A 24691-nucleotide genomic window follows, 5' to 3' on the forward strand; every position below is an offset into this window, starting at 1 on the left:
TATGCTTTTCCATTACAGCGACCTCTCCAGAGAAACCACTGCTTGAAGAAGGAGAGAAGCAGTTTCTGCCTTTGATTTATATCAGTTTCTGCCTTTGTTAAATTGGAGAATGAGAAGTGGGCTACTGTCTCCCTTAATACATTCTCAGTCCTAAAGGCTTCTGCCCATGTTTTGTGCAACATTTGAAGCTCATTTGGAAGACCTGCTACTACAATTAGTTGCTTGTCATCATCAGGCCCAGAGATTTGCGGGAACGCCACGGAGGCCAAGGATTTCGATTTTAGGGGTCCCATCCTGCCCAATTCATTTCTGCTCTTGGGACTGGGTGCAAAATGAAATCTACTGCTTGCTTAGTTCCCAGTACTGCCAGTAGGAGTGGGTTATGAGAGAATTGTAATGATATGGTATAAAGCAAACTTTGGGGGGGGGGGGGGGTGGATCTGTTCTCTCTGGCTCTTTGGAAATCTGGCCTTGGCTACTATTTACAAGTGCCAATCACGAGTGCAGCACATGCTCATCCCTTTTTGAGCAAGAAAACAGCTGGGGCTTCAGCTTTAACCACAGTGAGCTAAAGTTGAAGACCCAGCAGTTTTTTTTACTCAAAAGGGTGCTTCTTAAACATAAAAACTATTATGTCTGAAGAGGGAACACATACTACCAAACCTACCAAATATCCTTATTTCCAAAAACTTGACAACCCAGTCTTAACTAACCTGTTCTTCTTCAGTGAATGGAACAAGTGCCAGTGGTAGTAGGGGCTCATCTTTCATAATAGGAAGGAACTCTTTGTCCAGAAGGTCTGACGGAACCTACAGCACACACAGTGAACATATTGGATTTCAAAATAAACTTAAACAACATTGATTAATTGTTGCATAAACCACAGTTGCACACACAAAATGACGCCCTATCTTGTCTAGTATTTTCAATCTACTCCCTGACATGATTTCTTTCAAGAGTACAGTCCAAAACAGATGAATGATACAGAACGGTGATGTATGGATGTATAATGATCTATTTTCTTACCTTATTGTCCTTTACATAAAGTGCTAACATCTCTTCCCGGCCGTACCGAAAATCTGCAAGTTTATACTTTGGCAACGCCGGGGAGAGGGGTGGAGAAATGACAGAACCTCCACTAGATAAAGCCCTAAGCCTGCAACAGAGAGAAGAGAGTATTGTGTCATGTATAACTTGGCACATACATTAATGGTTTATGGTTCTTAACATTCTGCCACAGTTAATAAAAAAAGCAACAAGATGTATTTTAAGGGAATGCCCAAATAATATGGACATACCACTGTTTACCTGGATTCCCATTAAACTTAAGCAAGACTTATACTTTTTCTGAAAGTTGCGGCATATGAAAACAAAAAAAAAAAACTTGGTTGGATTGCCCACTCACCAGACCGGTGTAAATGGTTAATTATACCATAGATACACCAAAATACCAGCTGCCAATGTTGTCCAATTCACTACAGCCTTAGGTGAAAATATAGCATAAACATATAATGGGATTCTGTCATGATTTTTATGGTGTCGTTTTTATTTCTAATTACACTGTTTACACTGCAGATAACTTTCTCTACCATGTTAAATGTAATTCCTGAACCAACAAGTATATTATTTTTAGTTGTAATATTGGTGTGTAGGCAGGCATCTCCAGTCATTTTGCCTGGTCATGTGCACCTAGAAAGCACTATTGAACTGCTTTCTGACAGGCTATTGTTTCTCCTACTCAATGTAACTAAAGGAGTCGTAGTGGGACATGGATTTTTACTATTGAATGCTGTTCTTATATCTACCAGGGAGCAGTTACCTTCCCATTGTTCTGCTGAGGGGAGGGGAAGGGAGGGGTGATATCACTCCAACTTGCAGTGCAGCAGTAAAGTGACTAAAGTTTATCAGAGCACAAGTCCCTAGGGGCACCTGGGAAGCTAACAACAAGTCTCTTAATATGTTTGCTCTTTTGAAAATTGGATTTCAGTTCAGAGGTCTGCTGGAGCAGCTCTATTGAATGATGCACATCTTGAAACAATACAAGATGTGTCCTTAACAGTGCTACTTTTAGGCCTGAAAAAGAGCCTCTTAGAGGTCTGGAGAGAAGTTCCATGATATAAAATGTGTATATACCCCCTTGGACAGAGTTGGTATAGAGCAGTTCTAGCAAGGATCCAGTATTCACAGAAAGCAAGCTAGCAGGATATACATAACCCACTGAGACTGTGAGCACTGAAAACAGCCGACATAAGGTTCTGAGGGTTGTTGTAAGCACACAGCAAGCAAGACATTTGTTTTCGATTTTATATCTACTTTATTTGATTGTTTTTAGTCATTCAGAATTGTGCTACTCACCACTCAGGGCCAAAGTTCAGGGTCTGAGTCTCAGCTGTCATAATGCCTTTTGTTTTTTTTAGATTCTTCTAAACGATTAAATTCTAGGAGAGAAACAGACAAAAAAAAAAAACTTAGCTCTAAATACAATTTTGAGGGAGAATACAATCAAATATTTGCCAAAAGTCCATGCCTTACAAAGGTGATCATAGCTACTCCTACAACTGACATGCACTTAAAGGAGAAGGAAAGATACGGAGGCTTTTTATTGCCAATAGATTAGCTGTAATAGTGCAAGCTAGAATGCTATATTAATGTGGTGTGACATCACTTCCTGCCTGAGTCTCTCCCTGCTCTGGGCTCAGATTACAGTAGAGAAGGGAGGGGTGGGGGGAGAGGAGCAAACTGAGCATGCTCTTGCCCAGGGCAATGAGGTTTAAGCTGAAAACAGGAAGTCTGATACAGAAGCCCATGAGTACACAATAGAAGGAAAGAAATGCAGTGTTTCTTTTGACAGGGGACTTAGAGCAACATTACTTTGGGGGTTTACTGGTATATTTAGATGGACCTTTCTGATAAGGCTTACTTAGTTTTAACCTTTCCTTCTCCTTTAAAGGGGTAGGTCACCTTTAAATTTACTTTGGGTATGATACAGACAGCGATATTCTGAGACAATCTGCAAAAGATTTTAGTTTTTTTTTTAATGAATTTATATATTTGTGCAACAGCTAGGGTCCATTTTACTGTAGCAAGTTGCCAATGGTTGTACTGCGTAGTCCTGGGTCTACGCCCACTTACTGCATCAGCCTGAGTGCAGATACGTGGAGCGGATATAGGAGTGAAGAATAGCGATGGACGAATTTGTCAGTTTCGCAAAAAAAATAGCGAATTTCGCTTTGATGCCGGCATCAATTTGCCGTGTGTCAAGATCGATGCCGGCGACAATTTGATGTTCATTAAAGTCTACGGGTGTACGTTTATCTTCGCCGGCTTCTAAATTGTCGCCGGCGTCCAAAAACTTTGACAGCAGCAAATTTTCACAGCAATTTTCCAAATTTATTCGCCGTTGCCGAAATGCGGAAATTCACCGCAAAATCGCAGGGGAGGCATAAACGGGTGGTCGGATTGAAGTCCAGACGATCAACTGGGTAATAAATTTGCAATTGGTTTTCAGTTTTTATTATTTGTGGTTTTTGAGTTATGTAGCTTTTTATCCGGCAGCTCTCTAGTTTTAGATTTCTGTAGACTTATTGCTAGGGTTCAAATTCCCCTAGCAACCATGCAATGATTAGTAAGAGATTGGAATATGGAATAGGAGAGGTCTGAATAGAAATATGAGTAATAAAAAGTAACAATAACAATACATTTGTAGCCTTACAGAGCATTTGGGTTTTAGATGGGGTCAGTGACACCCATTTGAAAACTGGTAAGACTCAGAAGGAAGACCAGTTCAAGAGTTGCTAAAAATTGGCCATTCTACAACATACTAAAAGTGAATTTAAAGGAGAACCACCCCTTTAATCTGTCGGCAGCTTATATCTGCCTGTGTATGGGGGCCTTTAGATTGTGCATGTCAATGTGGCATCAAATGATAAACAATCTCTGTAAAGTCCTGTGTTAAAATGTTAGTGCTATTTAAATGATCATTATGTTTGGAATTTCTCCACAGTGAATGTAAAGCCCATACTGCTGTGCTGATCCCTAACCAACTCTGATGCATAACGCAGACTCTCAGTCACGCAACAGACGTCCCAGCTACTCGTGCGGCATGTGTCTTGCCATATTGGCTGCCACATTTAACGTGCAACATGGATTGTCAAATGAATTCCTTAAAGGGATGGCTTCAAGTTAATTTTTAGTATGTTATAAAATGGCTAATTCTGAGCAATTTTTCAATTGGTCTTCATTTTTTATAGTTCTTGAATTATTTGCCTTTGTCTTCTGACTCTTTCCAGCTTTCAAATGGGGGTCACTGACCCCGTATAAAAACAAATGCTCTCAAACTTCAATTGTATTGTTATTGCTACATTTTATTAGTCATCTTTCTATTCAGGTCCTCTCCTATTCATATTCCAGTCTCTTATTCAAATCAATGCATGGTTACTAGGAAAATTTGAACCTTAGCAACCAGATGGCTGAAACTGTAAACTGGTGAGCTGCTGAATAAAAAGCTAAATAACTCAAAAATGTCTCAGCATATCACCCTCTACATCTAACGCAAACCCCTTTAAAACCACATTTCTATAACATATAGCGGTTTAAGCAATGGTTAAATGAGAGACAATGGGGCTCATTTATCAACACTGGGCAAAATTGCCCCTGGGCAGTTCCCTATAGCAACGTATCAGTGATTAGCTTTTTGAAACAGGCTGCAAATAGAACAATGAATGCAGCAATCTTATTGGTTGTCATGGGTTACTGCCCATGGGCAAATTTGCCCAGTGTTGATAAATGAGCCCAACTGTATTGTGCAAAATGCAAATAAATACAAGAGTAATTAACAATACACATGTATCTTAACTATAATGGGACATACAAGTCCTTTAAAGGGGTGGTTCACCTTTAAGTTATCTTGTAGTCTGTTACAGAATGGCCAATTCTAAGCAACTTTTTAATTGGATTTTATTTTATTTTTTTTACAATTTTTTAATTATAAATGGGGGATCACTGACCCCATCTAATAAATGCTCGGTAAGAATGCAAATGTATTTTTATTGTTACTTTCTATTACTCTCCTTTCTATTCAGGCCTCTCCTATTCACATTCCAGTCTCTTATTCAAATCAATGCATGGTTGTTATAATAACTTGGACCTTAGCAACCAGATTACTGAAGGTGCACACTGGAGAACTACTGAATAAAAACCGAAATAAAAGTCAAAAACCCACAAAAATAAAAAATGAAAACCAATTGTAAATTGTCTCAGAATACGACTTTCTACATCATACTAAAAGTTAATTTAAAAGTGAACACCACCTTTAAACAAGAGCATCATCATCCCAGACAACACATCTATAACTGTTTAACATTGTTCAGCTGAGATGCTCAAAAAACAGATTGGCTAATTGAATTGAAAAACAGTTCCTTCAAGAAAGCAGAAAATAATTGGCCATGATCGATAATCATTTTACGGTATATTCTGAAGGCATTTTATAGTTATGAATGATCATCCCTCACTTTGAAACAATGATATGCAACAAAAAACATAAAAAAACAAAACTGTACCCTTTATATAGATGAGGATATGAAGAAATTTTTCTGCCCCCTGCTGTTGTATTTGGTAAATTACATTCTACTGTCATTTATATAGATTTTTTCTGTGATTAAAGCATTTGTTACACAATAAAGACATTTTAGACATAATAAGGTAGTGTAAAGACAGACCGTCTTTTAAAAGAGGCAAAATAGAATGTTCAGATAGAGAGAGAGAGAGAGAGAGAGAGAGAGAGAGAGAGAGAGAGAGAGAGAGCTAGATAGCAAAATGGAGGATCAGCACACACTGTAGTTGAAGTGGAAAAGTGATTTATTTTCATTTAATGTTACATATTAATCTGACGTTTTAGTATTTGTCATATAATTATTTAGGATCAGTAAAGCATGATGGAAAGCAAGTGGCTCAGCAAAAAAGCCTCCCATGCATTTCATTAATTCCCAGGGTCAAGGGTAAAAAGCTTTCTATCCATGTGGCTAGGGATATGCACAGAATGCTTACTCTGTTACTGCTTAATCCAGAGAGAGATCTGAACAGAGGCTTCCATTTATCAGGTGCCAGACTAGCAAGTGTTGGCTCAATCTGCCTTTTTCAGCAGCCAGAATTGTATTTCCTAATACAAATATACACCTGTGCAATAGTAAATAAATCATTTGCACTACTATCACCCTCTAAATGCAATTCTTCCACTGAATAAACGGCTGCACCCAAGAAAAAATACTTCTTGTACATAGGCAGCCCCCAATGAAAAAAGTTGCACGTACAGGGGTCTGTGAGCCATTGCATGGTTGCTTACATATCTGTGAGGGGCTTCCCAACAAAGTAGGTTAAATGGTTGACATACTAAGCATTCACAGAAAGAAATATAACATTTCTGACTGTTTCCAGCTTTCATCTAAAAACAAATGCTCTGTAAGGCTACATATTTATAGTTATTGCTACTTTTTATTAATCATCTTTCTACTCAGTCTTGCTTGCATTCACATTCAAGTCTCTTATTCAAATCAGTGCATGGTTACTAGGGTCATTCTGAAATTGCAAACTGGAGAGCTGATGAATAATACGCTTAACTCAAAAACCACAAATAATAGTAAATGAAAACCTATTGTCCCAGAATATCACTGTACATCATACTATAAAATTAATTTAAAGGTGAACCACTTTAAATGCGACCTCGCCAAATGAGCAGATCTCCCCCCGATATGCCCACCTTGAGTTGGGAAATGCCAGGCTGATTCGATCATGGGCCTATCGACATCTAGCAGACTTTTGGCCAGATATCGATCAGGAAAGCCCATCAGAGGGCCCCATACAATGCCCCATAAGATGCCCAATTAATCTGTTGGCAGTTTATACAGTATGTGCTAATGAGCAACCTGCTCTGTTGAAAACTACTTTGGGTCAGTTTTTCCTTTAAACTGAATTAACCCTTATCACTAGCAATCTAAGATGAGCAGATGGACTTTAATTTGCACTCCTTTGCAGCTCTTGCATAGGAATTTGTTTGCATTTGAAGTGTGTATGGTTGCTAGTCACCAACAGCGACCAGGCAGCAGTTTCTATTATAAACTAGAAGACAAATAGGAAATGACCTGAATGGAAAGACAAGCAATAACATTGTACTTTAAAGCCTCAATCTATTTGCTTTTTGGTTGCTGAGGGCTCTTGACCCGTGCAACCACACAATTAAATTCCAGCTTAGAGATGCAAGAGAAAAAAGTACAAAAGCATCAACTGTAAGTCAGTTCACATAATTTCTGCGTACACAATTCTATAAATGTATCCTTTAAGGGCAGTGATCCCCAACCAGTAGCTCATGAGCACCATGTTGCAAACCAACCCCTTAGATGTTGCTCTCAGTGGCCTCAAAGCAGGTGCTTATTTTTGAATTCCAGGCTTGGAGGCAAGTTTTGGTTGCAATAAAACAGGTGTACTGGCAAACAGAGCCTCCTGTAGGCTGCCAGTCCATAAAGGGGCTACCAAATAGCCAATCACAGACCTTATTTGACACCCCAGGATCTATTTTCATGCTTGTGTTGCTCCCCAATTCTGTTTACAGTTGAGTGTGGCTGACTGATAAAATAGTTTGGGGACCCCTGTTTTAGGGCAAGGGGACAAACAGTGGATCCTCCTGCGGTTTGTATGGGGGCAGAGGTGGCTCCACTGAAATGCGCTCCATCCACAAGCACAGCGTCAGCCTGTATAGCACTACCCTGCATTTTCACACAAATTTCCATTTACTGTATCTCCTCACAACCCAATGCCTGTGGATGGAAAGTATTAGGCCAGGGTCATACAATGGCAGATGGAAAATCCACTACGCTTCCGCTCATGGTTTGCCTGCACCCGGAAGCATTGTTTCCCCTCGTGTGCAGGCAGAAGCAGCAGATTTTGGTGCCGAAACGAGTAATTTTATGGTAAAATCCGCCCACACTTGAAAAGGCATGGGGAAGCAGTAGAGCAGTGGATTCTCCGCAGGCGAATGCTAAACATTATTTGGCCCTAGCCTTAGAGTGGATCCACTAGTAGAAACGCAGGCAAAGGAAAGGAGAGGATTGGCTGTGTGTGCAGTTGTATGTCACTGTGATGGGAAGCAATTCTGATCAACTACAAGAGGTCCTCTGCACTCAACCCATTATCAATATATTTAAGACAGAGACAGGTTGAGGGCAGAGGACCTCTTGTAGTTGACTATATGTATTTTGTGGTCACAACCTCATTGCACCCCCACCTAATGTTTTTAAAAATTAGTGGTGAGCACAACTTTCCCTTGTTTGTTATAGTTATACAGGAGCAGTGACCAGCTCCATGTTGTAGCTCCCACCCTTCCCAGCTATAGTCAGGTGATCCCACTGGTGTCTAATAAAGGGGCAGCCAAGTTTGGAAGTTTTTCTTTGAAAGCAGCAAGTAAGTTGCAGGTAAAACTTAGTCTGTGTATCTGTGGATATGGAACATTTTAAGCTGCCATGTTGCATTACAACAGAAACTGAGGAACCTCATATAATAACTCATTCAATGCAATAGAAAGCAACACTTTTGTTTTAGCTTTGTGGTGCAACCTAGGGTGGCAAAGGCAGTCTAACATTGACGATATGGTTTTGTATCTAGCCAATAAAGTGCAGGCCCAATGAACAGATACCTTTTGAGCGGGTTCACTTAGGCCACAAATGAAGGTATGGTTCAACTTACAGTTAACTTGTAGTACATCATAGAATGGCTAATTCTAAGTAACTTTTCAATTGGTCTTCATTATTTATTTTTAATAGTTTTTTTTAATTATTTGCAACCTTCTTCAGACTCTTTTCAGCTTTCAAACGGGATCACTGTCCCCATCTAACTCCAACTAGAAACAAATGCTCTGTAAGGCTACACATGTATTCTTATTGCTACTTTGTATTACTCAACTTTCTTTACAGACACTCTCCTGTTTATATTTCACTCTCTTTTTCAAATCAGTACATGGTTGCTAGGTTAATTTGGACCCTATTAATCAGATTGCTGAAATTGCCAACTGGAGAACTGCTGAATAATAGGCTAAATAACTCAAGAACCACGTATAATAAAAAAAAAATGAAAAGCAATTGAAAATGGTCTCAGAACATCACTCTCTACATCATACTAAAAGGTTTATTAGAGATAACCATAAAGCATTTCCAAAGCTAATTGTGAGCTGTGACAGTGTTGCTTGCAAGCTTTTTGTGCTGGCTGAATCCTGCAAGCAAAGCACAACTGTCACCATGAATAGCCATTCAGCTGGTTTCACAAGCATGTGTTCCAACTCATTCATGTGCAATTTTGTAATCATACCCCCACATGTATTTTCTGCATGAAGCTTTAGACCAAGCTGTGCTGCATGCAGAGCCTTTTCTTCCATTACCATCATCTACTATTTTTATTAACAGGGGGTCATTTATTTACTAAGAAAGCCATGCACCACAGTGTAGTAAGTACAATGCGCTACACTACCTTTTAGGCTGCCCAACAGTGTAGATATTTATATTTTTAAGCCCTTGTGTTTAAAGACACCAGCTTTTAGGGTGCTAAAACAACAGGGGCTGAAATAAGAAAGCTAGGTGCAGATTCTGAACTGTTACAATTTTGCAACATTTAGTTGATACATTTCTCAGCAGCATCACTGGAGTATCAGCAACTATTGTATCAATTCTAACAGCTGCCTGTAATGAAACCCAGAGATTCTGCTCAGCAGGGACAAAGATAAATGTAGTAAATAAATATATCAATTTAGAACAGTTTACAGGGTCGGCGACCCCCCCTCCCAGAGCTGCTTTAGAAGGTGAGAAATGACACTTTACACTTCAATATTACAAAAATGGTCACACGTAGAAAATAGAAAGTAACTGGAAAATTTCTGGTGAACTGTCTGAAACCAACTCAACTGAAAAAAGTGTTGGAAGGTGAACAACCCATTTAAGGACATTGAAACATTTTGTGCCTTAAGCTACTTAAAATGCCTTACCCTTTAAACAAAACAGGGATTGTTTGTCCATATACTGCAATATATTTAAGCTGGCCAACTACGTCAAACTTGATAATAGGCTGAGTGCAGAGGACTCTTGTATTTGTCTGTATGAATTTTATGGCCAGTCTCATTGCACCCCCGCTTAATGTTTTTAAAAATTAGTGGTGAGCACAACTTTCCCTTGTTATAATTTATACAGGAGCAGTGACCAGCTCCATGTTGCAGCTCCCACCCTTTCCAATTATAGTCAGGTGATCCTACTGGTGTCTAATAAAAGGGCAGCCAAGTATGGAGGTTTACTTTGAAAGAAACAAGTAAGTTGCAGGTAAAACCTAGTCCCTTTGTAAAATGTATAATGAAGCAATAGAATTCTTATCGAATCAGATGCAAATTGAGTGTAGGGACTGGCCATACCAGGGATGACTTTGATGTAGTTGGACAGCTTATATATAATGCAATATATGGACAAACAAGCCTTGTTCTGTTTAAAGGGTAAGGCATTTTAGTAGCTTAAGGCACAAAATGTTTCAGTCCTTAATACAGGGCTGTCCAACTGGTGGCCTGCGGGCCTTCTATGGCCCCACATGCTGTGTCTGCTTAACATATGTAAACTTTAAAAGGTATCACTACAGACTAATCCCCTGTATAGCTTTCCCCGTCTCCTGCTCTGTTCTGCCTTCCCTCTCTGTGTGCCTAGTACTGCTTGTGTGTGCCATTCTCTGCTTGCCCAGTGCTGCTTGTGTGTGTCATTCTCTGCTTACTTAGTGCTGCTTGGGTGTGCCATTCTCTGCTTGCCCATTGCTGCTTGTGTGTGCCATTCTGCCAGTGCTGCTTGGGTATGCTATTCTCTGCTTGCCCAGTGCTGCTTGTGTGTGCGCCATTCTCTGCTTGCCCAGTGCTACTTGTGTGCCATTCTCTGCTTGCCCAGTGCTACTTGTGTGCCATTCTCTGCTTGCCCAGTGCTGCTTGTGTGTGCCATTCTCTGCTTACTCAGCGCTGCTTGTGTGTGCCATTCTCTGCTTACTCAGTGCTGCTTGGGTGTGCCATTCTCTGCTTGCCCAGTGCTGCTTGGGTGTGGCATTCTCTGCTTGCCCAGTGCTGCTTGGGTGTGGCATTCTCTGCTTGCCCAGTGCTGCTTGGGTGTGGCATTCTCTGCTTGCCCAGTGCTGCTTGTGTGTGCCATTCTCTGCTTGCCCAGTGCTACTTGTATGTGCCATTCTCTGCTTGCCCAGTGCTACTTGTGTGTGCCATTCTCTGCTTGCCCAGTGCTGCTTGTGTGTGCCATTCTCTGCTTGCCCAGTGCTGCTTGTGTGTGCCATTCTCTGCTTACTCAGCGCTGCTTGTGTGTGCCATTCTCTGCTTACTCAGTGCTGCTTGGGTGTGCCATTCTCTGCTTGCCCAGTGCTGCTTGTGTGTGCCATTCTCTGCTTACTCAGTGCTGCTTGTGTGTGCCATTCTATGCTTACTCAGCGCTGCTTGGGTGTGCCATTCTGTGCTTGCCCGGTGCTGCTTGTGTGTGCCATTCTCTGCTTGCCCAGTGCTGCTGTGTGTGCCATTCTCTGCTTGCCCGGTGCTGCTTGTGTGTGCCATTCTCTGCTTGCCCAGTGCTGCTTGGGTGTGCCATTCTCTGCTTGCCCGGTGCTGCTTGTGTGTGCCATTCTCTGCTTGCCCAGTGCTGCTTGTGTGTGCCGTTCTCGGCTTGCCCTACGCTACCTGTGGGATGTAAGCCTGTTAGGGGTTTGTTCTTGGGGTTTGTTAGCATTTGGAAATTGTTGTTAAGGGCCCCTAAGGTGTTTAATCATGTGTTGGGGGTGTTGTATTATTCACAGGGGAGGATGAGGCATATGGATTTAAGGGTATGTTTTTAACATGACTTCAAATTTTCACATATGAATGATGAGGTATTTTCCTGCAGTGAGCACCAATCATTTGGTTTTTTGGTGTGCTACCACCGTTAAAAGTTCTTGTGGTAACATGGGTTTGGTTTACAGTGGGTGCGGTTTAAAAGGGGGAGTAACCAACATGGACTTCCATTATCGGCCCTCCACCACATAGGCCAGTAAAATGTTGTCCCTCTGTACCACAGAAGTTGGACAGCACTGCCTTAATATATTGATAATGGGTTGAGTGCAGAGGACTTGTATTTGTCTGTGAATTTTGTAGTCACAACCTCATTGTACCCCGCTTAATGGCTTAAAATTTAATGGTGAGCACAACTTTCCCTTGCTTGAAAATATTGGATTTATTTGAGCGCTGTTTATACTTTCATATAAAATTGTATTTTTTTTAAGGGAACGTTTCAAAGACAAAAATAACTTTAAAGGACATCAAAAAGTCAGAAACAAAGCATGCTTATTTGGCTGCTAAAGGGTAAAATAATCCACTGTGCAATATTTTCTGTTGAGAAATGAGAAGAATTTTTTTGTCAGAAAAAGGGCTTGTACTATTGGCTGGTGCTCTGCTTAGTAGGTATACCAGTAGATGTGCCGTCAGCAACAGGATTGCCGTCAGCAACAGCAAAACTCTACAGCAATCTCAGGTAAGGCTTTTAAAATTTGGTTGGGCAAAGACCTTTAAAGTGGTTCTTCACCTTCCAAACACTTTTTTCAGTTCAGTGGTTTTCAGATTGTTCCCCAGAAATAGACTTTTTTCAACTACCTTCCATTTTTTATCGTTTTTCCTAAATCTAAGTTTAAAGGGATTGTCATTATTTTTTATGATATAGTTTTTTTCTAAATTACACTGTTTACAAAAATTACACTGTTTACACTGCAAATAATTCACTATCATACAAAATTAAATTCCTAATCCAATAAGTGTATTTTGTTTTAGTTGTAATATTGGTGTGTAGGCAGCCATCTTGGGTCATTTTGCCTGGTCATGTGCTTTCAGAAAGAGCCAGTGCTGCCCTATGGAACTGCTTTCTGGCAGGCTGTTGTTTCCCCAAACTGTTCTTAGGGTTAGATCACACGAGGAGATTCGGGGAGATTTTGTCGCCTAGTCTTCTGTGTGACAATCTCCCCGAACTGCCTCAGCGTGTTTTCCCATAGGCTATAATGAAAAGTCGCCTGCGCTAAGGCACATGCGGCGCTGCGTTTTCCGAAGTCGCCTCAGGGAGTGAAGTTTATCAGAGCAAAAGTCACATGACTGGGGCAGCTGGGAAACTGCCCCAGACTGTCTCTGGTTTTTCAGTCTGGAAGCTCAGTAATTCAGCTGAATTTTGCAACATTTAGTTGATACATTTGTCAGCAGCATCTCTGGAGTATTAGCAACTATTGTATCAATTCTAAAGGTAAGGGCACACGCTAAACTTCGGGGAGATTTAGTCGGTCGGTGACAAATCGCCTCTTCTTCGGACGACTAATCTCTCAGTTCAGGGAGATTAATCACCAGAAGAAGAAGCGATTTGTCGCTTGGCGACCAATCACCTGCTATAGCAGTGTGTGTCTCAGCCCTAAAGCTGGCCATAGACGCAAAGATCCGATCGTACGAATCGTGGATTCGTACGATTTTCGGACCATGTGTGGAGAGTCCCGAAATTTTTCGTCCGTCGGAGATCGGTCGTTTGGTCGATCGGACAGGTTAGAAAATATCGATAATATCTCTGCGTGTATTGCCGATCGTACGATTTTCAGTGGGAGACGGTCACTAGTGTTGTCAGACATAAGTATCGTACGATTGCTGTCAGGGGCAGAACATTGGGTGATCTGTTCTTATTTGATGTGTGGAGAGTCCCGAAATTTTTCGTCCGTCGGAGATCGGTCGTTTGGTCGATCGGACAGGTTAGAAAATATCGATAATATCTCTGCGTGTATTGCCGATCGTACGATTTTCAGTGGGAGACGGTCACTAGTGTTGTCAGACATAAGTATCGTACGATTGCTGTCAGGGGCAGAACATTGGGTGATCTGTTCTTATTTGATCGGAATGGTAAAGACTTTGATCTGAATGGTTAGTGGAGGGTCGGGAGATGGGAAAGTCCGATCGTACGTTGATTCGTACGATCGGATCTTTGCGTCTATGGCCAGCTTAACAGCTGCCTTTATTGAAACTGAGGGATTCTGCTCAGCAGGGACAAAGATAAGAAATGTATCGACTAAATGCATCAATTTAGAACAGTTCACAGAGTCTTCGACTCTGAGTTGAAAAATGAAAAGTTACACTTCAAATATTACAAAAGTAACTGAAAACAACTGAACTGAAAAAAAACTGCTGGAAGGTGAACAACCTCTTTAACATAGGAAGTCACTAAAATAACAGGCTGTACCATTCAGGCTTTATATCGGAGAAATGTGACCAGTCACTTGAGTGGCCAAACACAACAAAATCCGGCATTTGGTTATTGTGCACATAAACCCTCGTGCACCCACTAAGAGTTCCTAAACTTCCCCCATGGATAGGTCAAGATATTCACAAGGATGGATGGTGGATGGATCACTACGTTGATAGGTAAACTGAATTGTAAAAATGAACAACAAATGTAAATATATTTAAACCACCTCCTCTTTTTTTGCATGAACACATATGCCACTAAATATACTTTGAGGGTTGCAAAATGTAAACACTGCGAGAGTATTCCAGAAATAACAAGGGCCAGTGTGCAAAGGCTGTATCTGGCAATGAGAGAAGGAACCAGAGAGAAAACCTGATCTTTTCCTGACAGTTCAGAAATGTGCAGACTTTGCAAATCTACTAGCCCATAACAATCTAACCTGCAGCTTTATTGTACGCATTTAGCCTCTAAAAATGTTATTTCAAATACTCAAGAAGGGTTTTGGATACCCGAGAAAAATATACACAGCTGACATATCCATATAAGAGGACACACATTACAAAGGGCAGCATCTCCTGCACAAACCAATGACTAGGCCCTCCTTTGCTGTGGTTGCCATTCAAAAACAGCTGCCAGCCTACATGTCACACTACTCAAGGCCTGAGTGTTCCTAAACCGAGCACTTCCCAAGACTTTGACAAATTAAACAAGGGCAATTAGCAGCTAACAGACGCAAATCTGAATTCAGTGACAATAAGAAGCACACAGTTATAACTAAATGGCTTGCAGATGTTTGTATTCACAAGTGAGTGGTATAAATGTGCTACACTGGTACAGGGAAAGCCGGAGCTCATCTAAATTATTTATAAATAACTCAATTCCTGAGGGCCGCATGCGACCCAAGATGGATATGAATGCGGCCTAGCTTGAAATGCTCAATTCCCGAGGAAAGTCATAATAATAGAATAATAAGTCTATTTAATATCCAAGTGTCCCATATTCCAGTGTATAGCTCCATCTGGTTATCCAACTGGTATTGTAGTTATTTTCTGTGTATTTTCTTTACTTTTACAAATCAAAAGTGTTTGTGTATTTCATGTGTGGCCCCATACAATTTTTCTTTTTCCAATGTGGCCCAGGGAAGCCAAAAGGTTGGACACCTGGACAAAACTGCAAAAAAAAAAAAAAACTGAAGGACAATTAAAAAGTTGCTTAGAATTAGGTCCATGTGTGCCATACTCCGCCTGTCCTATGCTCCCTGTGTGTGCCATACTCCGCCTGTCCTATGCTCCCTGTGTGTGCCATACTCCGCCTGTCCTATGCTTCCTGTGTGTGCCATACTCTGCCTGCCTTATGCTCCCTGTGTGTGCCATACTCTGCCTGCCCTATGCTCCCTGTGTGTGTGTCATACTCTGCCTGCCCTATGCTCCCTGTGTGTGTCATACTATGCCTGCCCTATGCTCCCTGTGTGTGCCATACTCTGCCTGCCCTATGCTCCCTGTGTGTGCCATACTCTGCCTGTCCTATGCTCCCTGTGTGTGCCATACTCTGCCTGTCCTATGCTCCCTGTGTGTGCCATACTCTGCCTGTCCTATGCTCCCTGTGTGTGCCATACTCTGTCTGTCCTATGCTCCCTGTGTGTGTCATTCGCTGCCTGCCCTATGCTCCCTGTGTGTGCCATACTCTGCCTGTCCTATGCTCCCTGTGTGTGCCATACTCTGACTATTCTATTCTCCCTGTGTGTGCACCATACTGTGCCTGTCCTATGCTCCTTATGTGTGCCATACTCTACCTGCCCCATTAATGTGGACAAGGTCTTAAATGTTATTGTGGTAATATGGGTATGGTTTAAAGTGGGTGTGGTTTAAAAATGGGTGTGGTCAACACACTTCCATTATCAGTCCTCCACCACGTAGACAATAAAAATTCCGGCCCATATTACCACAGAAGTTGGACAGCACTGATCTACACAACAGTACAAAGGGCCAAAGATGTGTTTAAATTAAAGGGCATCTAGCAACCGGTTTCCCCAAACAGGAGTTGTGCAGCCATTGAGTGGTCTAGCCCCTGTAGGGGACTCCCAGTGCGGGTAACCATGTTGGGGCACATGTGCTCCAGATTGCTGGTTATACACATCTTTGACATAGATTGACCTTGTCTGGTTCTCTTAGAAAAATTCTTTGGTTTCTCCCATCCAGAGTGCAGAGTCTGGAATGGGAAAATATATTTCGTTGATTTGTGCCCTAAAAATACAATTTTTAAAATTATTTAATTATAAAGTGTTTGCAAGTAATTAAAATATAATATACGGTTGCCCTGCACTGGTAAAACTGGTGTGTTTGCTTCAGAAGCACTGCTATAGTTATATAGTAGTATATAATTAAGCTGCTGTGCAGTCATGGGGGCAGCATTCACAAAATAAATGGCTCCGGTTACAGAACAGATAAGCTCTGTTAAATTTAATGGTGTACTACAGAGCTCATTGGTTGTCTGCTATTTATCTGTGTCATTTAGACCTATTTCAACTGCCCCTATTGCTACACAGCAGTTTGTTTACATACACAATAGTAGTGTTTCTGAAGAAAAAAAAGATCAGTTTTGCCAATGCAGGGCAACACCACATTATATAGTGAATAAAGTATCCTCTCTTGTAAAATATAAGGATATTATAAGTTACCGAGGAGTTTCATGACCATATAAAAGTACGAGGCCGAAGGCCGTGTGTTTTTATACAGGTCATGGAACTCCGAGGTAACTTCTAATATCCTCATATTTTACAACTGGGGGTACTTTATTTATTATAATACACAAGTTTCAATGAGTGACAGAAATGACATCAGAACTCACCGTTTATAACTGATGACATCAGAACTCACTGTTTATAAGGATATAATTTACAAAAAATTTTGTGTATTATATTTGTATTACTTTAAAACACTTTCTTTTTCTTATTGTTCCTTTAAAGGGGACCTGTCACCTTAAGAAATATTTCCAAATCCTTTTTAATAAGTTTAGTCAAGCAAAATAAACTTCACTTACACACTATAAAAATTATTTAAATCTTGGTTTTTTTTTTTGGTTTTTTTTAGTCTTGGAATTGACAAGAGTATCAAGCAGGCAAGACACTGTTAAAGGGGTGGTTCACCTTAAGCTTTTAATATTAATTATTTTTTATAGTTTTATAATTATTTGCCTTTTTCTTCTGACCCTTTCCAGCTTTTAGATGGGGTTGCTGACCCCATCTAAAAAGCAAATGCTCTGTAAGGCTACAAACTTATTTTTACTGCTACTTTTTATTACTCATCTTTCTAGTATGGCCCTCTCCTATTCAATCTCTTATTCAAATCAATGCATGGTTGCTAGGGTAATTTGGAACCTAGCTACCAGATTGTTTATAATGCAAATTGCTGAATAAGAATCTAAATAACTCATAATCCTTAAATAATAAAAAATTAAAACCAATTGCAAATTGTCTTTGAATATCACTCTCTACATCATACTAAAAGTTAACTCAAAGGTGAACAACCCCTTTAAGGAAAACTTTGGACCATGTCAAAATCTTGTTTATGCTCATGCGCTGGCTACACATATAGATGGTGAGGAAGGAGGGAGAATGTGAGGAGTGCAGTGATACCTAGGACGTGCAGAATAGAAAGTGAAATTAATTGCCTACCGTGGCTCTGTGCCTAAGGCATAAAGGAGGAGCAGGCAATTTAAGATCGACAGCGGAGACTTATAAATGAGTATATAACTGGTATGGGGTCTTTTAATGAGAAAAATAATTTGTGCTGCATGTTTAATTTGAAAATGACTTTTATTATACAGCTTTTTATGTCTGGATGACAAGGTCCCCTTTAACTTTAGTAATATGTTCTAATTGTTTTCCTTAAACCAGCAATAAAGAGTCCATGAATTGCGGCAGGTTGCTTCCCAAGAGAGCCTAAAAAAGTGCACTAAATGAAAGGGTGGGTGTGTGTTTATACAACAGATAAAGGATGTCTGCTGTGAGAGTCAGATAAGCAAATACTATGCAATTAATCAGGATGTAAAAAAAGAAAAACAGGTTCAAAGAATACATATTTAAGAGGTAGAAGATTGCATTTTTTAGTTGTTGCTGGTGTATAGCAGTGGAGAAAGGTCCCATGTGTTTGCATAGCAGCACTGGGACTGTGCCACTATGCGAGGGTTTTTTTTTTTTTCAGGCTGAAAAGTATCAGAGCTGTCACCCATCTTGCATGAAGAGGACATGCCCATGTGCCATAGCCCTACTTATCAGCCCCCTACACAGCAAGTACATGCACATGAACAGAGTACAGGTAAGGGACCTGTTATGCAGAATGCTCAGGACCTGGGGTTTCCTGGATAATTAATCTTTCTGTAATGTGATCTTCATAACCTAAGTCTACTAGAAAATCATTTAAACATTAAATAACCCCAATAGGCTGGGTTTGCTTCTAATAAGGATTAATTATATCTTAGTTTGGATCAAGTACAGGTATGTGATCCATTATCTGGAAACCCATTATCCAGAAAGCTCCAAAATACGGAAAGGTATTCTCCCATAGATTCCATTGTATCCAAATAATTCATTTTTTTTAAAAATAATGTCCTTTTTCTCTGTAATGATAAAACAGTCCCTTGTACATGTATGGGACCTGTTATCCAGTAATAAAACTGTACCATATACAGGTATAGACAGACGTGTTATCCAGAATGCTTGTAACCTGGGGTTTTCCAGATAATGGATCTTATTGTAATCTAGATATTCATACCTTAAATCTACTAGAAAATCATGAAAACATTAAATAAGCCCAATAGGCTGGTTTTGCCTCCAATAAGGATTAATTATATCTTATTTGGGATCAAGCACAAGCTACTGTTTTATTATTACAGAGAAAAGGGTAATCATTTTAAAAAAATTTGGATAAAACAAAGTCCATGGAAGATGGGCTTTCCGTAATTCGGAGCTTTCTGGACAACGGGTTTCCGGATAATGGATCCCATACCTGTACTTGAGCCAAACCAAAATATAATTAATCCTTGTTGGAAGCAAAACCAGCCTATTGGGTTTATTTAATGTTTACATGATTTTCTAGTAGACTTAAGGTATTAAGATCCAAATGATGATAACATCCATTATCCGGAAAACCTCAGGTTACAAGCAAAATGGATAGCACATCTATCTATACAGGTGTACATGGTACAGTTTTATTATTAAAAAGAAAAGGGAACGAATTTCTAAAAATTTGGATTATTTGAATAAAATGGAGTCTGTGGGAGACAGCCTATCCATGATTTGGAACTTTCTGGATAATGGGTTTTGGGGATAACTGATCCCATACCTGTATAACCCAGCCAGTATGAGACAGCAACACGGTCTAAAAGACACAGCAGAGAAAATACCTCCTATGACTTCAGTATGAAGTAATGGCTGACATCTAGCATTCTGCTGCTTATGCTTTTTCTCACTCTGCTTAGTGATATAAGGGAGATTTTAATGTTTTCTCCCCCTCTGATGAAGCAGCACAGCACTCCAGCAACAAAACAACTAGGGATGCACCGAATCCAGGATTCGGCCTTTTGCAGCAAGATTCCGATTCGGCTGAATCCTTCTGCCAGGCCAAACCGAATTTGCATATGCAAATTGGGGGCGGGGAGGGAAATCATGTGACTTTGTCACAAAACAAGGAAGTAAAAAATGTTTTCCCCCTTCCCACCCTAATTTGAATATGCAAATCAGGATTTGAATTCGGTTTGGTATTCGGCCGAATCTTTGGCAAAGGATTCAAGGGTTTGGCCGCATCCAAAATACAACACAAAACTAGGCTCACTCGTTAGACTGAAAGCACATGTGGCAATTTATCTGCTGTGTCTCAGGCGGTGCAACTGCCACCCACTGATTTGTGTATAGCCAGTTCATGGATAATACCCACTTATTATACAGAAACCAATTAGGAAGGCGGCAGCAACTAGGGCATATTCCACTTGAGAGAAGTGCCCACCGCCTCTGCTCCCAGGTGTGGCAGTTAAAGGGGAACTATCGCGAAAATGAAAATTTAATATAAGCTTCAGCAAACTGAAATAAGACTTTTTATAAACATAATTAAAAATTCTGTACTGTTTCTGAAATTATTTTATACGTTTATCTATAGTATGCCTCCCTCAGCATTGGTTTCTCTTCATTCTGTCTTCATGCAGAAGTTGGGTGTCAGATATTCATTGACAGATGTATGAAGATCCAAACTATGTAAAGATCGGTTATCCAGAAAACCAAAGGTCCCGAGCATTCTAGACAACAGGTCCCAGTATTAGGTCAATAGAAATGGCATAAAAAAAATATATTATATAATAGGATGCTTGTCTCTAAAGGGCCTGTCAAAAAAGGTCAATAGTTTTTGGGATAAAGCCCCCAGTTCAAAAGGGTATATTCATCCAAAACTAAAAAGGTTATCCCAAAACTCTATTAAAATATATCTTTAGTTATAAATCATGTTAAAAACATATGAACATGGTATTGCACCTTACGCGTTTCATACCTCCTGGTACTTAATTATGATGATGAAGTACCAAGAGGTATGAAACGCGTAAGGCTGAATACCATGTGCCTATGTTTTTAAAGGGCATGTAAAGTCTAAAATAGAATAATGCTAGAAGTGCTGTATTTTGTATACGAAATATAAACATGAACTTACTGCACCATAAGCCTAATCAAACAAATAATTTATGCTTTCAAAGTTGGCTGCAGGGGGTCACCATCTTGTAACTTTGTTAAACATCTTTGCAAGACTAAGACTGTGCACATGCTCAGTACGGTCTGGGCTGCTTAGGGATCATCATAAACAAAGCTGCTTGAGTTCTGCATGGCTGGGAAGTAAGGCCGGGGCTCCCCCTGCTGTTCATAAGTATGATTGTTTCCCTGCTCAGCAGTTAGGGACCGTCTGACAATTCCTATCCACAGCAGTTAATGAAAGTAGAATTTCACTACATACAGTCAGGTTTCTTATCAAAACTGTACACATTTTTTAATTAAAGTATATTGGAGATATGTTTCTTTTTCATTAAAGTAAAAAAGGGATTTTTTTTTTTTTGCCTTTACATGCCCTTTAACATGATTTATGAATAAAGATATATTTTAATATAATATAAAGTTTTGGGATAACATTTTTGGTTTCCAATAGAAAGGGGGAGGGCTGTCAGCTGAATGTATGGTGTTGCAGTTCATCTGATCTACTAGGAAGTATTAGTAGATGTTAATGAGTTTTGATGCACTTTTTGTTGTCCACTTAAATGGCCAGACTGCGCAGTCTCCATAGCAACAGCCAGATTAGTGTGCATTTAAACCAATTCAAACACCACAAAACAAATCAAGGTGAAACTGAACATTCCAGTTTAGTCAGGCAAACATATAGTTATTTAGAGGACAGGTTTGGACGTTGTTTATACATCACACGCCACGGATATTCAAGCTGCAGTCACTATTTTACTACGACTCCCAACATGCTCAGTAAGATTCGCTGCAGAAGTTAGCTGGGGCTGTAGTTTAGCGCTACATACGTGCCGTAGAATGCCAGCGAAGCGCCCAATAGTCACACTCATGCACATGTGTAGGCTGATACCTCCTCTCTTCCTGCCTCTCATATGGGTTGATCTCTCACTATGAGGACCCCACACGGGCACATACACAATCTCACTTCCCCTGTCACACTACCCCGCTCACTAACCCGCCACAAAATGAAAGCGAGGACACTACCGAACCGCTCCGTACCTCTCTCTGCTTCACACCCGAAGCGAATCCACAAGCCCAACAACACAAGATGGCAGACGCCACGCACCGTCACCTGACGACCAAAACGACTGACGTCACCAGCGGCGTGCTCAGTCACGTTAAGCTGCTTGATCTCGCTTCTGGCAAATCCCGCTGCCTGCAATATTGGTCACATGACTCCCTTGCGCTTCAGGCGCCATCGTATGTGTGGGCAAAATACCCATCCTGTCCATATGATGACTAGGACGAGAAAGTTTGAGATGGGCGTATGCCTAAGCATTTCCTTTATTGGTGTTATCCCAAGGGATAGGCGGGATTTGTCTGTTCGTCAGGTGGGAGGGGCGCGGTATTGTAATTTTAACAGAGTATTAGATGGCGGCTGCGTGGTGACATAATTCTAAGGATTTTCATGCGCTCCCTGATAGTTTTTTGGGACTGGAGACCTTGTCAGTCTGTAGCTTTTGTCTGCAGCTGCGCTTAGGAACCTGTGCCGTCTGACTGGGTCTTAACGCTTGATATCAATAATTATTTTAAGAGCCAGGTGGCATCCCTAGTTGGGCAGGCATTCCCAATAATTGGCCAGCACACAAGCCATTCACATATATCAGTCTAGATGGCATGGGCTCCTGTATGACCAGCTCATAGATAGTGTCCTTAAAAGAACAATAACATACTTCCATTTTATAGTAATGAAAGTATAATGTACTGTTGCCCTGCGCTGCTTCAAAAAAACTCTACAATAGTTCATGTAAACAAGCTGCTGTGTAGCCATTCAAAGCTGAAAAACAAGATAAAGGCACAGGATACATAGCAGATACAAAATAAACCCTTTAGGACAAAGACACGCTGCTATTTCTGGAGATCGGACAACACAAACAAATCACTTCATCTTCGGGTGACTAATCTCCCCGAACTGCCTTCCCGCCAGCTAGAATATAATTTGCCCGCTGGATGGCACTTAGATCGCTTCGGCTTTCCAATATCACCCGAAGTTTCCTCGTGAGGCAACTTTGGAAAACAAATCGGGGTAGGGGTATGCAGGCAAGAAGTACATGCCCAGCGCGGCTCTAGGGTTGCCACCTGGCCGGTATTTAACCGGCCTGGTCAGTAAAAATTATGGTTTATCTCAATGTTATTAATAGGGAAAAAAAAAAAATATATAGGAAGACCGGTATTTTTTTCCAGAAAAGGTGGCAACCCTACCAGCGCCCCCAATCCCGTGTTGCCTCTTCTGCCTAACCCTAGTCCCGGCCCAGGTGTCTGTGATACTAAGGGGCACATTTACTATGGGTCGAATATTGAGGGTTAATTAACCCTCGATATTCGACCATCGAAGTTAAATCCTTCAACTTCGAATATCAAAGTCGAAGGATTTACGGCAATTCGTTTAAATTCGATTAAATCCTTTGCATCGAACAATTCGAAGCATTTTAATCCATCGATCGAACGATTTTCCTTCTATCAGAAATTGCTAGGAAAGCCTATGGGGACCTACCCCATAGGCTAACATTGGTGCTCAGTAGGTTTTAGGTGGCGAAGTAGGTGGTCGAAGTTTTTTTTAAAGAGACAGTACATCGACTATCGAATGGTCGAATAGTCAAATGATTTTTAGTTCGAATCATTCGATTCAAAGTCGTAGTCGAAGGTCGAAGTAGCCAAAAAAAATCCTTTGAAATTCTAAGTATTTTTCATTCTAATCCTTCACTCGAGCTAAGTAAATGTGACCCTAACTGTGTGAACAATAGACAAATGGTTTTTGAGGGGGGAGATGGTTGCCTAGGTATATAGCAGTTTTCAGAAATAGAGCCCCCTGGGGTAGGCTTGGTTGGGGAGTGTAAAATGCTAAAATGTTTTCTCCAACTATATGTAATAATTGGGAGAGTGGGCACCATGGTGATCTTGTAAAAATCAGAATGTAATTATTAGGTTTCATATGTTATGTGTTTAATGCCTGCAGGGGATGCCCATAGAAAGAAGACGTGCAAAGAGGATACATAAAGGAGTTCTTAAAATCCATCCATTGACTGAAGACTAAAGATGCCACTGAATTAGCTGTGCTGCTCTTGGACCTCTGTAACATTAAATGAGATTTGAAACACCCATATCTGTTACTGCTATGTCATTATATTTCTGACTAATAAAATTTCAAATTTCAACCTGCAAATTTTCAGTGTATTTTTTCTAATGGGCATTAGTAAGGTACAATGTCATCCCTATGGCAACAATCTGTCCTACCCTATCTATACCATATTGCAACCTTCAATATTTGAAGGTTGAAAATGTCTGTAAAAAAAAAAGTAGTGCCAAAAGGGTTTTTTTTGTATCACATGTAGACAATTTTATATTTGGTTGAACTATACCCTGAGCATAGACTTTATTGTTTAATTTTTCAAACTGAAAGGACTCAATTGACTTTATTGCTGATGCAATACTTCCAATCCATTCCACTGTCCCTACCAAAATAAAGGGTAAGTTACCCCCAAAACCACATATACATTTAAGACCAGAAAGGATATAAACTGAAAAATTATAATAAATAGAGGGGAGACAGATTAAAATGTTGCTTAGAATAGGCCCATCTGTAACATACATGTATACAAGTGAATTTTTAGTTACTATTTTGTCAGTG

At 40.4% G+C, this 24691-nt stretch overlaps 1 protein-coding gene and 1 long non-coding RNA gene across 8 annotated transcripts in view; one reads left to right on the top strand and one right to left on the bottom strand.

Annotated features, from left to right (window-relative positions):
• gigyf2.L (GRB10 interacting GYF protein 2 L homeolog) overlaps positions 1-22202 on the bottom strand; it is a 101346-nt gene extending 79144 nt beyond the window's left edge. For 6 of the 7 annotated variants that reach the window (XM_041563449.1, XM_041563448.1, XM_041563447.1 and 3 more), the window contains exons 1-4: positions 22063-22202; positions 2356-2438; positions 1027-1156; positions 714-809 (exon numbers count right to left, since the gene is read on the bottom strand). In XM_041563449.1, coding sequence (XP_041419383.1) covers positions 714-809; positions 1027-1156; positions 2356-2396 — 267 coding nt within the window. In that variant the 5' untranslated portion in view covers positions 2397-2438; positions 22063-22202. Of the gene's footprint in view, positions 1-713; positions 810-1026; positions 1157-2355; positions 2439-22018; positions 22040-22062 lie in introns of those variants that run through there. The other variant, XM_041563444.1, reaches the window with a different exon arrangement.
• Positions 22203-22238: 36 nt separating this feature from the next.
• Positions 22239-24218, top strand: LOC121393823. Its single transcript, XR_005961390.1, has 2 exons — positions 22239-22394; positions 24020-24218. It is a non-coding gene; the product is annotated as an uncharacterized LOC121393823 (long non-coding RNA).
• Positions 24219-24691: the final 473 nt, after the last annotated feature.

This window comes from Xenopus laevis, chromosome 5L, assembly GCF_017654675.1.
Source record: "Xenopus laevis strain J_2021 chromosome 5L, Xenopus_laevis_v10.1, whole genome shotgun sequence".
Lineage (NCBI taxonomy): Eukaryota > Metazoa > Chordata > Amphibia > Anura > Pipidae > Xenopus > Xenopus laevis.